This window comes from Macrobrachium rosenbergii, chromosome 1 (assembly GCF_040412425.1).
Source record: "Macrobrachium rosenbergii isolate ZJJX-2024 chromosome 1, ASM4041242v1, whole genome shotgun sequence".
NCBI lineage: Eukaryota > Metazoa > Arthropoda > Malacostraca > Decapoda > Palaemonidae > Macrobrachium > Macrobrachium rosenbergii.
In genome coordinates, this window is record NC_089741.1 from 31,056,843 (window position 1) to 31,073,673 (window position 16,831).

Below are 16,831 nucleotides of genomic sequence, written 5' to 3' on the forward strand. Positions count from 1 at the left end.
GAGAGAGAGAGAGAGAGAGAGATATGTGTAAGCACTTGTAAGCACCTACTGTACACTCACGAAATCCTAACCCAAGTCAACTGCAATTTTAGACGTTGTCAAAATCCTTCATACGACTTCTTCCTATATATTGGCCCATTATAAAAAAAAACTACAAAGCACAAAATACACAAACCACCGACGACGTACAGTCACAACTGACGTTCTGTTCTCTGGCTGCCACTTAGCTGACGATAAACAGTCCTCCTGGGGAAGAAGGCCTGAGACGCCAAGTCTTTCCAATATGGAGGACGGAAGGGCATTCAGTATTTCTATGGGTCACCATCGGCCACTGACTCACTTCCATCGCTGACGCCGAGCAGTTCGCGTCGATTGAGAACACTCTGTGAGATCGAGTTCTTTTTAGTTTGACTGAGTAAGTAGAATTTAAACAGTATTTTTTTTTCGTAGATGCTTTGTTTACAAGGAAATCTTTTAGAAAAATGGGCAGTAAATATGTCTTGGGAAACTTTTACATAAGTTGATAACATTAAGTTGGATCAAAATGTCATGAACAAACGGGTCATTTTGTGATGAAAACTTATAACTATGATTCTGCTTTTGACCACCAGTGGGTTCAAGTTTAGCTACGAAGGGAATTTCAACTTGGGGGTCATAGCGACGCCACTGATACACACACATTATATATATATATATATATATATATATATATATATATATATATATATATATATATATATATATATATATATAATTATGTATGTGTGTGTGCCTGCTTGTGTCTGTGTTAAAAAAAAAAACGCAAACGTAGTTACATCTTAGTTACTAATAATAACCATATGTCTGTGTTGAATTTCGCTGTTAAAAATCATCCAAATTTTCATTTTCAATAAAAAAAAAAAAGCCCCAGGGATGATCAGCTGAATTTCTGTTGAGAGATTTATATAATATCGATATACCTTTAGAATATACATCCAGCAGACTGCACTACTTTATAGATTTTCTGTTGTTGCTATTTTGAAGATTACATCATTTTCAGCAGTCAGAAGGACTTCGTCTTTTATTCACTTTTTCTTTGGATTTATTGTAATTTCTTTTATCATAATTCATTCCCTCACAATTCATACTCGTACAATTTCCCCAAGATGTAAAGAATATACTTTAAATGTTTATCATACAAATACGGTTACATGACTATTATACATATATTGTTAATAAATATGATAATATTTAAATTTTTTTAGTGAAATATGTGGCCTGTCGTGGGCCATCCAGATACCTGGGCCCCGAAGCACTTAAACCTCGTCTTTTTGGTCATCTCGTCTTGATTGTTTTAGTTACCCTTAATATTTTAGTTTTCTATGAATGCTATTTTATTTAATAAAAGAAAACGTAAAAATAAAAAATATATGAGTGACTATTGTAAACGAGGTAACCCAAGGCCCTTCAGTTGAGCCTAACTGGTTTCAGTCATGACTTGAAATTCCAGCACAAATCAAAAGTTACCAACAAGGAGACTTAATACCAGAATTATATACATGAAAACTGTTAAACCAGAGTCCCAATTTATACGTGATTGAACTCGCTCACATCGCAACAACCGCTATTAACGTTAAAGTCCATACAACTCGAAAATAAATGATTTACAACAATAACATTGCAGTTGTACTGACTGACACCATCGAAGTCATGTGGCTTTTGACCGGAGGAGTCGTCGTTCTGTGTGTCGCCCTGACATCAGCGACACCAGTCACCAGCGGGGAGGACCCAATCGCCCAGTTGACTGAGACTGTGCAAAATCTGGTGGACTCAGGAACAGGTAAGTGTGTTCTTCTTTTATCTTTTAAATTTTATGCATTTTGGGAATAACATGAACACAAGGAAAGATCATTAATCGATTAAATTGAACTTCTCCCCGCTCTCAATAGCAGAATAGGGTGACTGTATATGTTTCAGACGCTGCAGATCCAACCAGTTCCATCAGAAAGAACAAATATCTATATAATTTTAACTGTATTCCTTATAAAACTATTTTGGATCATCATAAAAATTATATAGTTTTTGTTTTTATGTTTATGAATATAACAAACTCCCACCCTCACGCACTTTTTGTCCTTCAGAGATGAAGGACAGACTCCTGCAAGCAACTAACGCCCTGGTAGAGTCCCAATCTGCCCTTCAGAAGCTCCTGAGCGGCTCTGGCAAAGTAGACCTACTCAGCGTTTCGTCTTCCAAAGAAGGTACTTTTTCGGAAAAACCTTTTTCTTTCTTCTTTTCCCTTTTGTTATTATTATTCCCTTTTTTTGTTTGGGGGGGGGCCTCATTCCCCAGTGCAGCCTCCCTTTTCCAGACTGTTACGCATGTGTCAGTACAGACTCTCTTTTCATACTTTTCCAAAAGAAGGTACTATGTCTGAGGAACCTTTTGCTTTCTTCTTTTCCATTCTGTTATTATTATTCCTACTTTTAGTCATTTCTCAGTGCAGTCTCTCTCTCTCTCGCTCTCTTTCTCTCTCTCTCTATTTTTATTTCGTCCTTCTGTCGGTTCTCATTCGACACCATCAAGCTGTCCCCTTTTATATCAGTTATTATTTATAGTTTTCTTGTTACATTTCAAAAATTATACTTAATTTCTCCTTCATTGTCACCCAGTTTTCAAATATCCAAAATTCTCGAGACAGATACAGTACAATAAGCTCCTGAGATGAAGTATCCTACTGGCTGCATTCTTTGTCGTCCTAAGTATGCCTTCTGTAATCATAAAATTCAGCGCCATTCAACTTAGTTAGACAGAGTAGTCTTCAATCGTCAAATTTTCATGCTTGATTTCTCTTGAATATCTTTTTGTAACCATTGTAATAATTGTAAGTATGGTTTTAGTTTTCTGTAAAAGAAAACTATTAAACTGGCTTTGTCTGTCCGTCCGCACTTTTTCTGTCCGCACTTTTTTCTGTCCGCCCTCAGATCTTAAAAACTACTGAGGCTAGAGGGCTGCAAATTGGTATGTTGATCATCCACCCTCCAATCATCAAAAATACCAAACTGCAGCCCTCTAGCCTCAGTAGTTTTTTTATTTCATTTAAGGTTAAATTTAGCCACGATCGTGCTGCTGGCAACGCAACAACACAGGCCACCACGGCCGGCTGAGAATTTCATGGGCCGTGGCCTTGATTATACCCTGTACAGACTCCAGATTTGTGTCTTCCACAGGAGCTGAAGATGAAATGGTACTGAAGACCCTCGCTGACGAGATTATACTCGCCCTGAGGCAATTCCGATCTAGAAGTGAGTATTGCTAGCTCTCAAGTAGAATTTATTCATGTTCTTTAATTCCTTTGAAGGTCGAAAGGGTAAAAACTGGGACGAGCTGGAGTAGTGAACATCACGCTTTTGATTTAGCTTTACTAATGGACAACATCATATTCTTTGGAAGCTTGAATTTCATGTCAATGGTCCCTGTGGTGGGCTTGTTTCATATGAGTAGGGTTCATCTTCTGGATAATAATAATAATAATAATAATAATAATAATAATAATAATAATAATAATAATAATAATAACCAATGAACATCATATTCTTTGGAAGCTTGAATTTCAACTCAGTGGCCCCTTTGGTGGGCCTGTTTCATATAGAATAGGGTTCATCTTTTGGATAATAATAATAATAATAATAATAATAATAATAATAATAATAATAATAATAATAATAATAATAATAATAATAATAATAATAATAATAATAATAACAAATGAACACCATATTCTTTGGAAGCTTGAATTTCATGTCAATGGCTCCTGTGGTGGGCTTGTTCCATATGAATAGGGTTCATCTTTTGGATAATAATAATAATAATAATAATAATAATAATAATAATAATAATAATAATAATAATAATAAAAATAATAGTAATAATAATAATAACAAATGAACACCACATTCTTTGGTAGCTTGAATTTCAAGTCAATGGCCCCTGTGGTGGGCTTGTTTCATATGAATAGTGTTCATCTTCTGAATAATAATAATAATAATAATAATAATAATAATAATAATAATAATAATAATAATAACAATAATAATTGTATTTACACAGCCTTTACTTTTACTCATGATCTTTTTTTACACAATAACACCATCATCATCACCACGAGTACTTACACCATTAATCACCACCGACATCACCACTATCAACACCACTAACATCAGCAGTAACACAATTCACACCGCCAGTATCACTATCATCGTCAGTACTAAAATTAGTGTCAGTAATAGTAATTTCTTACGTCCTTTCCAGCCAACAGCTCCGGCATGCCCATTTCCAGAGGCAGTCCAGTGCTCCAGCAAATCCTGGATGAGCTAAAGGATCTCAACAGCCACTTCCAGTCGCATCTTGCATGTAAGGCGTTTGTCGTTGTCAGGGGACGCTGGAGGTGAAATTTGTCTATTTGTTTTTGTTTTCTTGTTGTGATATATCTCTTACCTCTTTCTATTCGCTATTCACTTGTTTTTCGTGAGTTAAGTTAAGCATACCTTAGTTTAACCAGACCACTGAGCTGATTAACAGCTCTCCTAGGGCTGGCCCGAAGGATAAGATTTATTTTCACGTGGCTATGAACCAACTGCTTACCTAGCAACGGGACCTACAGCCTATTGTGGAATCCGGTCCACATTATGACAAGAAATTAATTTCTATGACCAGAAATAAATTCCTCTTATTCTTCATTGGCCGCTCGGAGAGTCGAACGCTGGGCCAACTGCGTGCCAGCCGAAAGCTCTACCCACCCCTCCAATGAGGAACTGTTGATCCAAAGCATCGCGGCATTAATTTATCCTGCCTTTTTGTTTCTTCATGATTCTAGAAAGTTGGTTTTATTAGAAAGTGTATTCGTCTGGTCTATAATATCAACAAGCCAAGGGTTAATTTAAAATACATCTGTAGATTTGTTTGCCTTAGATGTCTCTCAGGGAGCTGAGATCGGTTTTTTAAATTTATTTGTTTAATTTAATTTCAATTATTTATCTGTTTATTTATTTATTTATTTATTTCAACTTCCCCATTACATGCCTTCGGTTCATATAGTTCACAAATCAACTTCAAGGTAATGTACCCTGATGATTTTCGAGCAGAGAATCCACGATAATGATTAGTTTCGTTTTATTTCCCAAACATATAAAACTTAAGAGATCTCTGGCGCTAAAACCCCTTGGACGATTTCGAGTTTCGTTTCCCTGAAAACAAATGCTGTAAGCTTCGGATCCTGCGACGCGTGGTCTAGTGCCGTCAGCGCACCTCACGCGGTGCACTGTAGGCATTACTTGAGGGTCTTTGCAGCGTCCCTGCGGCCCCTAGCTGCTTCCAACCCCTTTCATTCCATTTGCTGTACCTCTGTTCATATCATCTTTCTTCCATCTTACTTTCCACCTCTCTAACAATTGTTCCACAGTGCAACTGCGAGATTTCCCTCCTGTTACGCCTTTCCAACCTTCTTTACTATCAATTTCCCTTTCAGCGCTGAATGACCTCAAAGGTCCCAGCGCTTGGCCTTTGGCCTAAATTCTATATTCTATTCCTACTATGCTGGAGGCTCTTGGATAACTCTAACTTTCCTCTCCGAAAATAAACAGCCGTGTCCTGCCCCCCTCCCTTTGTCGTCATCGGCCAGGACTGCTACAACTTCATCCTGGAGGACATGACCTGGGCAAACGCAAGGAACGCCTGCCTCCAGATGGGAGCTGATTTGGCTCAGCCCTCCAACGTCACGGCCCTCAAGGATTACGTCGGAAACAGATACCGTAAGTGAATTTTAATTGTCGGTAAAAGAAAACTATTGAGGTGGCTATTTGTTTGCCAGTCCGCACTTTTTCCTGTCCGCACTTTTTCCTGTCCGCCCTCAGATCTTAAAAACTACTGAGGCTAGAGGGCTGCAAATTGGTATATTGTTCATCCACCCTCCAGTCATTAAACATACCAAATTGCAGCCTTCTAGCCTCAGCAGTTTTTATTTTAAGGTTAAAGTTACCCGTGATCGTGGTTGAAAGTTTCATGGGCGGCTGCTGAGAGTTTCATGGCCGCGGCTGAGTTTCATGCAACGTTATACGCTGTACAGAAAACTCGACTGCGCCGGAGAAACTTCGGCGCATTTTTTACTTCTTTAGGATTAATTCGACGTTGTTGGTCGTTAGTTGCATTTCTTAGACACAGATGAATTAGATCTTTAACTTTAAAGAGGGTTTTTATCGTTACGGAAGAGTAAAAACTGTTTGCTGCAACGCTTTCTGTTTAGGTAAGCTTTATTTTTCTTGAATGGCAAAATCTCTCTGCCCTGAAACCAACATTTACGGCTTGCTTCAATATTACACGAATACAAACACAGTTTACTCCAAGACCAACAATTAGTTTTTGGCAACTGTTTGGAAGAATTTATCAATGCTTGATGATGAACATAATTTGCTTGAATGCTTGTTTTTGGGTACAATGTTCATTTGCCGTCTGAATCGCAACGATACTAATTGCGTTTCTGCTACAAACGCAATCTCTATGACTTAGGTAAAATACTCGATCAGAAATTCCTATATATCAAAATTAGCATGTTTAATTTTAGGCGGCCGTACATTCGTGTAAGTCTTTTAATTCGAAATAAATAAAAAGGGCAATTAGTTGTGCCAATCAGTGAGAGAGAGAGAGAGAGAGAGAGAGAGAGAGAGAGAGAGAGAGAGAGAGATTGTGATTAAAAGAAAGAAATGACAATTAGATATCCCAACCAGAGAGAGAGAGAGAGAGAGAGAGAGAGAGAGAGAGAGAGAGAGAGATTGTAATAAAAAGAATGGCGATTAGCTTTCCTAGCCGGGGAGAGAGAGAGAGAGAGAGAGAGAGAGAGAGAGAGAGATAATAAAAAAAAAAGAATGGCGATTAGCTTTCCTAGCCGGGGGAGAGAGAGAGAGAGAGAGAGAGAGAGAGAGAGAGAGAGAGAGAGAGAGAGAGAGATTATAATTTAAAAAGGGGCGATTTGCTGTCCAAACCAGGAAGAGAGAGAGAGAGAGAGAGAGTGGGGGAAAATAAACTGAAAGAGAGATAATGGTCAATAGTTTACAGAAAAAAGAAAGCGAACGATCAACAGAAAGTAAAAATACTCACTGAATTTGCTGACGAAACGAGAGCATCCCTCCCTGTCTATTTTCCATTTCTAATGACGGCGATATTCTCATGTCCCCAGCGCGCAAGGGTCGTCGCAACTTCTGGATCGGCGGCATCTACAGCGAGAAGGTCTGGCAGTGGCTCTCTGGGGACTTGGTCGACGACAGCCACTGGCACGTCAACGAGCCCTCCGGAAACGGCGCCTGTCTGGCCATGTTCGACGGCTGGGAGAACCCCTTCTCTGACTTCCCCTGCGAGAACGAGCGCCGCTCCATCTGCAAACGGATCTAACTTCGGCCAGCTTCTGTCGCCCCGTTTTCTGCAAGCAGCCCTAAACTTCCGCAAATTTCGGTCTTACGATCTGCAAAAGGGATCTGAACATCAGCCATCTTCATCCCTTTCTAAATGTTGGGCAACATCAAGCTCGCCATCTAAAAACCATCTGCAAACGGTTTAAACCATCGGCTGACTTCAAGCTCATAGTCTGCAGTGGTTCGAAACATCAACTAACTTCAAACTCATCATCTTCATTTGGTTCTAAACATCGGTTACATTTCAAGCGCGTTATCTCCCAATGGCTCAAAACATCGGCTACTTTCAAGCTCATCGCCTGAAAACCGTTCTAAACATTGGCCTAATCCAGGCCCCGTTATCTGCAAACAATTCAACAAAATGGCCATTTTCTCCCAAATCACCTACAAACAGCTCTAAATATTGACGAACATCAAGTGCGCCATCTACAGCTTTAGTTTGACATCATAAGTGACATCTGCTTGTAGCTCAAAGCATCAGCGATACTTCAGAGGCACCATCTATACCATCTGCTGACTGCCCTGAAAACGGCAGTTTTAGATCAATAAATCTCAGAACAGGCTTTAGCTTGTGAAACAGCCCGGGGCATATTACTTATAAACACCTTTCGAGAGCTTTTAGGGGTGAGCTTTATTATTTAGCAGCTACAGAAGCATTATCTGGAAACAGCTTTGAGCAAACTGTTTTGAGAATCAGGTTTCATATGGGCCATATCTGTCATGCGTCTTTCCATTCGTAAGAGTTCGATGTTGCCATCAAAAGGGTCAACATTTCATCTTTCACAGTTAAGGACTGCACCAGGATTAAGAGCCCGTGCTGGCATAAGGCCAACTTAGTCTAAACAACATGTCTAAGAAAACTGCATTCAGTTAAATGTCCAAAAATTTAACGTTTTTACCAAAAGGTATAAAGTTCATTCGACCTAATGAACACACAGCTGAGCTATAGAATTATATAACATTTGCAAAATTTTGCAAAATAAAGTAAAACATCAATCATGTTCCAATGCCCATATTTCTTGGAATTTCAAGTCAGTGTTCCACACGAACAGGGTTGATCTTATGAATATTAATAATGATAATGTTGTAAACAATGAGGCACAACAAAAGGTAAAATCATTACCGGAAAGTGATATGAGGTTAATAAATTTTAGTTGTTTCAAAACTTAGACATTTCAGTCTAAAATGATACTGAGATCTCCAAAGCACATTAATTTTGTTTCTGTAGATTATCTTGCACGAAGATCCAAAACAGGACAAATTCTAATCATTATTCTAGCTAGTGGATCTTGAATAGACAAAATTCACACAGAGGTAGTGGAATTTTACTGACTAAATCAATAAAGATTGTCTCAAACTTTCAAAAGAACTCGAATCGACTATCTTTTCTTTTTTGTCTCAAAGGTACTTTCCTTAAATATTTCTTCAAAAATTATGACTGAATGTCTACAATGGGAATTCAGAGTCCAGTAAACACGCAATCAATTCAAAATTGACTTTTGAAATAGGGTCGTTACTATGTTTTTTCTTCCTTTTTCGAATCTCAAATTGAAAAGTCAGTTTCCTATGGGGTCAGTTTGTAAATTGGATCAGATTCCGTCTATAAGTCTAGCTTTGAAAAGTCAGTTTCCTAAGGGTTCAGTTTGTAAACTGGCTCAGATTCCGTCTATAAATCTAGCTATCTGTCTGTCTCCATTTTCCCAAGGATATTATTAAAGCAAAGTAAACACTTATTAGATATTTATTAGCCTAAGAACATTTATACAATAATTGGTAACTTCATTCATAAGAAAAAAAATATCACAAGATGCGATCGACTGGCTACAAAAAGCTGCTGCACTAATCATATCAACGAAGCTTTGCCAAAAAAATGAAAAATAAAATAAAACATTAACATAAAATCAAAGCCAACGACACTGGCAAAGAATAAAGTATATTCTTTGTCAGTCAACAAATCAACAACAACATACTGATTATTTATAACCTTAACAACCTTCACGTACTGCAGTTTATAGTTTCGGAAAACCAGTGAAGAGAGATATCTCTGGGTTAAAGGAATGTGGTTCGGGTAAATCGTTCCTTGAGGGTAAAACAAATGACGAACGGAACAGGTCATAATAGTCTAGAGGGGCTAGTACTTAACACGGCGTCCCAAGGTGCCTCGCCATGTTTAGTACTAGCACCACCCTAGACTCATCATCAAGAGCCTGTTGTAAACATTACAGAGCACTGCTGTAGGTTTATCAAAGGCATCTTCCTTCAGAGATGAGATTAAGACTCTCGGCTACGAGTTCTCTGCGGCATAGGCCTATTGTTGTCCCGCGGAAGACGACACATGGGTGATCAATAAGGTTATCAAGAATCTTTCTCTCGTAGTCGTCGGAGTCAGGGAAACCAGTACGACCAGGATGTTGCTATTTAAGATCCAGCTTTTACTTTCGTCAGCAGCAACTTTTTCCTTTTTCTAATGAACGGTCTGACATTTTTTTTTTAAGATCAGGCCACCTTCAAACGAGTAGGCAGACGGCGTGAGGCATCTGCAAAATATGGTAACATTTCACCACTTAGTTGATCATTCAGCGGCGCTTATAGAGCATTTGCTGAATGATGGTAACTTTTCACCGACGTTGGTATCAACTAGGCAGTTTTTATTGAGCATCTGCTTAAATGAATCTATAATAACATTGCACCACATCGTTAGTAACTCAGCATTATTTGAAGAAAATTCTGGAGAATGCAGTAAACTTAAACTACATTTGATTATAAATTAAATATGGAAACATTTTCTCACTTTTGCTGATGCTGTAACCCAACAGTTTTCATGGAGCATTTGCTATAAATTGTAAAACCCTTTGCATTTTTTTTCCTCCTTTTTACTATTTGATTTTTTTTCACGGCACATCTGCTAAATATGGTAACATTTCTCCCTCCGTACTGTGAATACAGTGACAAATTATGGCGTTTTTCAAGTTAACAATTAATCTATGATGCATCTGCTATATATGGTAACATTTCTCCCTCCGTACTGGTAACTCGGCAGCGTCGGAGAAGCATCCGCTAAATACCGTAACAACTTATGGTGTTTTCACTATTAATTTACGAAGCATCTGCTAAATATGGTAACATTTCACCTCATTTGTTGTTGCCGTTGGTACTCGGACATCTAGGAGTGAAAAAATGGGAGGCAGAGTGCAGGGGGAGACTTGTAAAAGAACCCATTCATAAATGAATTTATCAGTTTTCATCTTCTAGAATAACAAAAACAAAACCAAAAAAAAAGAACGAAAAGGTAAAAAGAAAATGGTAATTTCAAATGGAAACTGGACTCTGTTGAATAGGTCTTTTTCTTCGACGATTCCTTTATCCATGACGGTGCAATAATAATAATAATAATAATAATAATAATAATAATAATAATAATAATAATAATAATAATAGGATTGTACTAGTCTGCGACGTGGTATTCCTTACTTTCACTTGGTAACAAATTATATATATATATATATATATATATATATATATATATATATATATATATATATATATATATATATATATATATAGTGCTTATATGTGTGTACAACATTCCCTTTAATATGCACAACGCCAGTTCGTGATCTACACAAATTTAAAAATACAGTTTAAAAAAACCTGCTATGAATACTTGAACTGTGTAACCATTAAATTACTTGTTTTTTTTTTTTTCTTCCTCCTTCTCCTCCTCAACTGTCAACTGTTATTCTCCTGCAACCTTTTCCTTCTCCATCCTTTCTTCTTCTTCTTCTTCTTCTTCTTCTTCTTCTTCTTCTTCTTCTTCCTCTAATTTCTTGCAGATCTCGTTACACAACGAATATTGAAATTGTATAATCATTATATACTTGTTTTTTCTCTCCTTCTTTCTCTTACTCAACTGTCTATTATTATTCTCCTACTCCCTTCTCCTTCTCCATCCTCAATTCTTTTTCTTCTTCTCCTTCTTCTTATTCTTCTTCTTCTTCTTCTTCTTCAACTGTCTATTATTATTCTCCTACTCCCTTCTCCTTCTTCATCCTTAATTCTTCTTCTTCTTCTCCTCCTCCTTCTTCTTCTTCTTCTTCTTCTTCTTCTTCTTCTTCTTCTTCTTCTTCTTCTTCTTCTTCTTCTTCTTCTTCTTCTTCTCAATCTTGTATAATCATTAGGCTATACGAGTATATAGGCTACTTGTTTCTTCTCTCTCTTACTCCTCCTTAACTGTCTACTATTATTCTCCTACACCCTTCTCCTTCTCCATCCTGATTCCTTCCTTCTTCTTCTTCTTCTTCTTCTTCTTCTTCTTCTTCTTCTTCTTCTTCTATCCTTTCTCATAATTTCCTGCAGAGCTTATATAATCATCGCTTGTTTTGTCTTCCTCTCTCTCCTCCTTAACTGTCTTATTATTCTCCTTAACCCTTACCCTTCTCCATCCTCCTCCTCCTTCTTCTTCTTCTTCTTGTTATTCTCCATCCTTCTTCTTCTTCCTCTTCTTCCTTTCTGTTTCTTCTTCTTCTCATAATTTCGTGCAGATCTCATTGCACAACGAATACTTTGTTTTTCCACCTTCTCCTCAACTGCCTATTCTCCTTCTCCTTCCTTATTCCTTTTTCTTCTTCTTCTTCCTCCTCCTCTTCTCCTCCTTCTTCTTCTTCTTCTTCTCATAATTTCCTGCAGATCTCGCTACACATCTCCTCCGTGTCGAAGTTGTTCTCGTTCCCGCCGCAGCCTCCGTAGAGGAACTGCACGCACTTCCTCGCCTTGGCGTCCCACGCCCACTTGTACTGCAGCGCCCGGCAGTAGCCCCGCTGGGGCGCCTCCTTGCACACCTGCGCCGCTTGAGCTGCGGAAGGAAAGACGAATAATAATAATAATAATAATTTAAAAATACTCATCGTAGCATGAGTCTTAAAATGGAGAAGCAAATCCACATACAGTTATACAGTATATATATATATATATATATATATATATATATATATATATATATATATTTATATATATATACAGATTTATCTTTATTTGTACATATAAATAACTGTGGATTTACTTCTCCAGTAATAATAATAATAATAATAATAATAATAATAATAATAATAATAATAATAATAATAATAATAATACTGAGAAATAATACTGATACACACATTCATTATGCCCCTATCTCTATCTTTGCCAGTCTGTCCATAAAATTCAAAGAGTTATTTAAAACCCCGCCTATGACAACATTCCAGGTAAGACAACCTATTCAAAACAGTAGAGAGAGAGAGAGAGAGAAGAAGAAAACTCGCTGCTTAATCCAACTATCAATGGCAGTTAGAAAAATAATAATGACAAAAGACGACGTGGCAACTCTACCACCGAGTGAAAGTTCACCGGTATATCGAACAAGTAGGAATCGATTTGTTTGCGTTATTCCCGTTCGCTCCTGAAGAAGAAAGACTTAGCAAACAGGCGATAAAAGAACGAAGTGACGAAAGACGAAAGAGAAGAGTTAGGAAAAAAGAAGGGACGTCCGGGAAATGCGTAATATGCATAAAAGGAATTATTTTCACGTCAGAATGTAGGTCAATGAATCACCCAATAATGAGGTTCCCCGTTGACTGGATTCGGCCCGGATAAATATTTCAGGGATTGTTTCTTCTTCTTCTTCTTCTTTTTTTTTTGTTCCATTCAGTCGTTTGTGTTTTTGTTTGACAGAGACTTTTTTTTTTTTTGTGTTTCGTTAAGTTTGACGCTTTGATAGGGGTGGCGAAGTAATGGAGAATGAATGGGTGGAGAAGTGTTATTCATAGTAGTAAAAGTGGAAATATTAATAGCAGAGATAGTGGTATATATATATATGCATATATATTATACATACATACATATATATATATATATATATATATATATATATATATATATATATATATATATATATATATATATTTTTTTTATATATATTCATATAACATATGTACATATATATATATATATATATATATATATATATATATATATATATATATATATATATATATATATATATATATAGACGACCACATGAAATGAAAATTAAAGACCAGGTACCATTTTGTAATATTATACACTTCTTCGGGGTACAAAGTATATATTTGTCACGTGCAGTTTATGACTTATTGCATATATATATATATATATATATATATATATATATATATATATATATATATATATATATATAATATATATATATGTATGTATATAGAAAGCAAGAGAGAGAGAGATAAGCATATAATGAACATAAATTTAACGGTAAAAGTCATCAAAATTCCCCAGCCAAGCTTCCAAATGCAAAAAAAAAAAAAAAAAAAAAAAAAATGAACAACTACAAAACTCAAAGCAAGCAAATACAAATCATTAGGCTAATTTAACGCAAATTAGTTCTCGGTTCTGATTAAGATGTATTTGAACAGGGAACTTTCACATTCACAACTGATCCCTGATCCGAGAGAGACCAGATTTGCTGAACAGTAGCATTACCAGTATGCAGTCAATGTTTAGCCCCGCTGTCAAACTTCTCCAAAGTTCCAGAGGTCCTTTATCCCCACACCGCTGGACTGTGGAAGAGCCCCTGCTGAGGATGTTTGTGCAACTGGAACTTCTTCAGAAGTTCAAGCGAAGATGCAGTGCATTGCTACCTTTAAACAATTCTTGTGTCCTGCTGACATTTTTATCTAAAGTGTATTTATTCATTTGCTCAGTTACTCTTTATTTTCTAATAACTAATCTCTTCTTTCTGTACTTTCTATTACTTTCTGTTAATTCTTTCTTATGAACACCGTATTTTTTGGAAGCTTGAATTTCTAGTCAGTGGCCCATGTGGTGGGCTTGTTCCACATGAATTTTTCACCTTCCGAATAATAATAATAATAATAATAATAATAATAATAATAATAATAATAATAATAATAATAATAATAATAATAATAATAATAATAAATGAACACCATATTCTTTGGAAGCCTGAATTTCTAGTCGGTGGCCCCTGTGGTGGGCTTGTTCCATATTAATAGGGTTCATCTTCTGAACAACAACAATAATAATAATAATAATAATAATAATAATAATAATAATAATAATAATAATAATAATAATAATAATAATAATAATAATAAGTCATCTCTGTCTTATTCAGGGACTCGGCTTAAAGCAGGATTTGACTTAAGTTAATTTAAGTTAGCCTTTAAAATTGAGGTTTTCAGTCTTATCTGGTGTTGGTATTCAAAGTGAACCCGTATTCTGTGGAACGGAATATGAAATAGAATACTCAAACGTAAAAAAAAAGGAAAGAATGCGGAGAATAAGTGAATAGGTATAAGTAATGAACTTACATTTTTCTGTTTATTCATTAATTTGTTAATTTATTTTTTTTCTTTTTGATAAGTGATTTCTTCTTCTTTCTGTATTTCCCATTACCTTCTCTTCCTTCTTTCAAATGAACGCTATAGTATTGTTTGAAACCTTGAATTACGTAACCACGACCTCATAAAGTGGCAAAGTCTGTTAAGTAACAGTAATTTCATGTCAATGGCCCTTGTGGTGGGTGGGCTTGTTCCATATGAATAGGGTTCTTCATCTCCTGAATAATAATAATAATAATAATAATAATAATAATAATAATAATAATAATAATAATAATAATAATAATAATTTCACCAAAGATGAATTAGATGTTCTTGTATTCTTATACTAAGTCTTCCTAGCGAACGAACACAAATTTCTGTGCATCAGATCTAAGAAGTCTGTCAATCAATCAATCACCGACAAGTACATACACAGGCATTCGCCTATGCTCTCAAATCACCCAGCAATCCACAGTCGTGAGAGACAATACTTAAACCTCACAACTTCATCCCCGATTCAGCCCGGACGAGGCTTAGCAACAACCCTCGACAACCCAGCCAAAAAAAAAAAAAAAGAAAAAAGGAAAAAGAAAAGTCAACAGGTTCGAACTTTAATCCCCCTCCCAAAAGAAGGACCGCTTTCGGTGGCGCGACTGAGAAGGGAAGGGGCGGTAGGGGAAGAGCAGGGTGACGGGAGAACGTCTGGGGGAGGGGGGATAGGAGATGCCTACAGGTTGTAGCGTCTGCCGAGATGGTGAGTGTAGAGTCTCTGGCGCCACAGCCGACGAATATAAGGGGTCATTCACCCCCTTCGTCCAGACCTCTTACTTTCACTGACGGTATCTCCGATTCCCCGCCGTCCCCCTTGTTCCAAAACACGCACATGCGTGAGTATCCACCTGGAGAACACGCACATGGAAGCACCGGTCACCTCGGAAACAGGCACACACAGAGGTTCGACCGCACGAAGAACCTGCGCATGCGCAGATATCCACCTCGAAATCCTAAAAAAGATTCCAAGTATCTCCCTCCAAAACATATATCCTCTAAGGAATCACTCGGGAATACACGTATACCCCTATAAAATCACGTATACATAAAAGTACATGCACATACGACTACCCAAAAACGCGCACGTGGGCAGGAATGGCATTTATGCGCTGTACGTGATAGACGGTCGAAGTTTCTCTTAAGCAAAATTACGATGCATCTGCCAAGAGCAAAACTCATTAATATTTACTCCGGGTGGGGGAAATTATTCAGCAGAACAGTAAATGAATACAAATTATGTATAATTCAAATGGTGAATCACGAGTCGAGCGAAAACTATTGCAACAGATGAATTCAACTGATAATTGATCATTCTTCTTATGCAGCTGAAATTGCAAAATGCATTAAGCCACTGAAATTGCAGCATATATTTTGCAACTGAAATTGCAAAATATATTTCGCAGCTGAAATTGGAAAATGCATTATGCAGCTGAAATTGCAAAACTCATTATGCAGCTGAAATTGCAAAACGCATTAGACAACTGAAATTGCAAAATGCATTAAGCAACTGATATTGCAAAACACATTTTGCAACTGAAATTGCAAAATATATTTTGCAAATGAAATTGGAAAACGCAGCAATTGAGGGAATTACTGCATAATTCATTTTATAAGAACAGTTTTCTATTACAATTATAATTGCATAACGCAGTTTGTAATTTCAGTTGCGTAATGCATTTTCCATTTTCAGCTGAATAATATATTTTGCAATTTCAGTTGTATAATGCATTTTCCATTTTCAGTTGAATAAGTTATTTTGCAATTTCAGTTGCATAATGTATTTGCAATCAACGTTGCATAATGCATCTTGAAATTTCAGATGTACGATGAGCTTTGCAATTTCAGATGCATAATACATTTTGCAACCTCGATTGCTTGATGCGTTTTGCAATATCAGATGCATAATGTATTATTTCAATTCTATGATGCATGTTCCAGTTTTCATTGCATTGCGCAATTCCA

The 16,831-nt window shown here is 36.7% G+C and overlaps 2 protein-coding genes across 2 annotated transcripts in view; one reads left to right on the forward strand and one right to left on the reverse strand.

Annotated features, from left to right (window-relative positions):
• The first annotated feature begins 248 nt into the window (after window positions 1-248).
• On the forward strand, window positions 249-9,175 carry LOC136845565 (type-2 ice-structuring protein-like). Its single transcript, XM_067115765.1, has 7 exons — window positions 249-415; window positions 1,664-1,819; window positions 2,121-2,240; window positions 3,210-3,284; window positions 4,291-4,392; window positions 5,622-5,789; window positions 7,211-9,175. Exons 2-7 carry the CDS (start codon window positions 1,690-1,692, stop codon window positions 7,420-7,422), a joined length of 807 nt encoding a protein of 268 aa, XP_066971866.1. The 5' UTR covers window positions 249-415; window positions 1,664-1,689; the 3' UTR covers window positions 7,423-9,175.
• A 2,035-nt stretch (window positions 9,176-11,210) lies between these two features.
• Window positions 11,211-16,831, reverse strand: part of LOC136845672 (boophilin-G2-like) — a 20,679-nt gene continuing 15,058 nt past the window's right edge. Inside the window, exon 4 of the mRNA XM_067115851.1 lies at window positions 11,211-12,294. Within this exon, the coding sequence (XP_066971952.1) occupies window positions 12,113-12,294 (182 nt within the window). The 3' untranslated portion in view covers window positions 11,211-12,112. The remainder of the gene's footprint in view (window positions 12,295-16,831) is intronic.

Coding starts and splice junctions, on each gene's coding strand:
- LOC136845565 (XM_067115765.1), top strand. CDS start 1,690: ATGTGGCTTTTGACCGGAGGAGTCGTCGTTCTGTGTGTCGCCCTGACA. Junction 1,820..2,120: donor TCTGGTGGACTCAGGAACAG/GTAAGTGTGTTC, acceptor TTTGTCCTTCAG/AGATGAAGGACAGACTCCTG. Junction 5,790..7,210: donor TTACGTCGGAAACAGATACC/GTAAGTGAATTT, acceptor TCATGTCCCCAG/CGCGCAAGGGTCGTCGCAAC.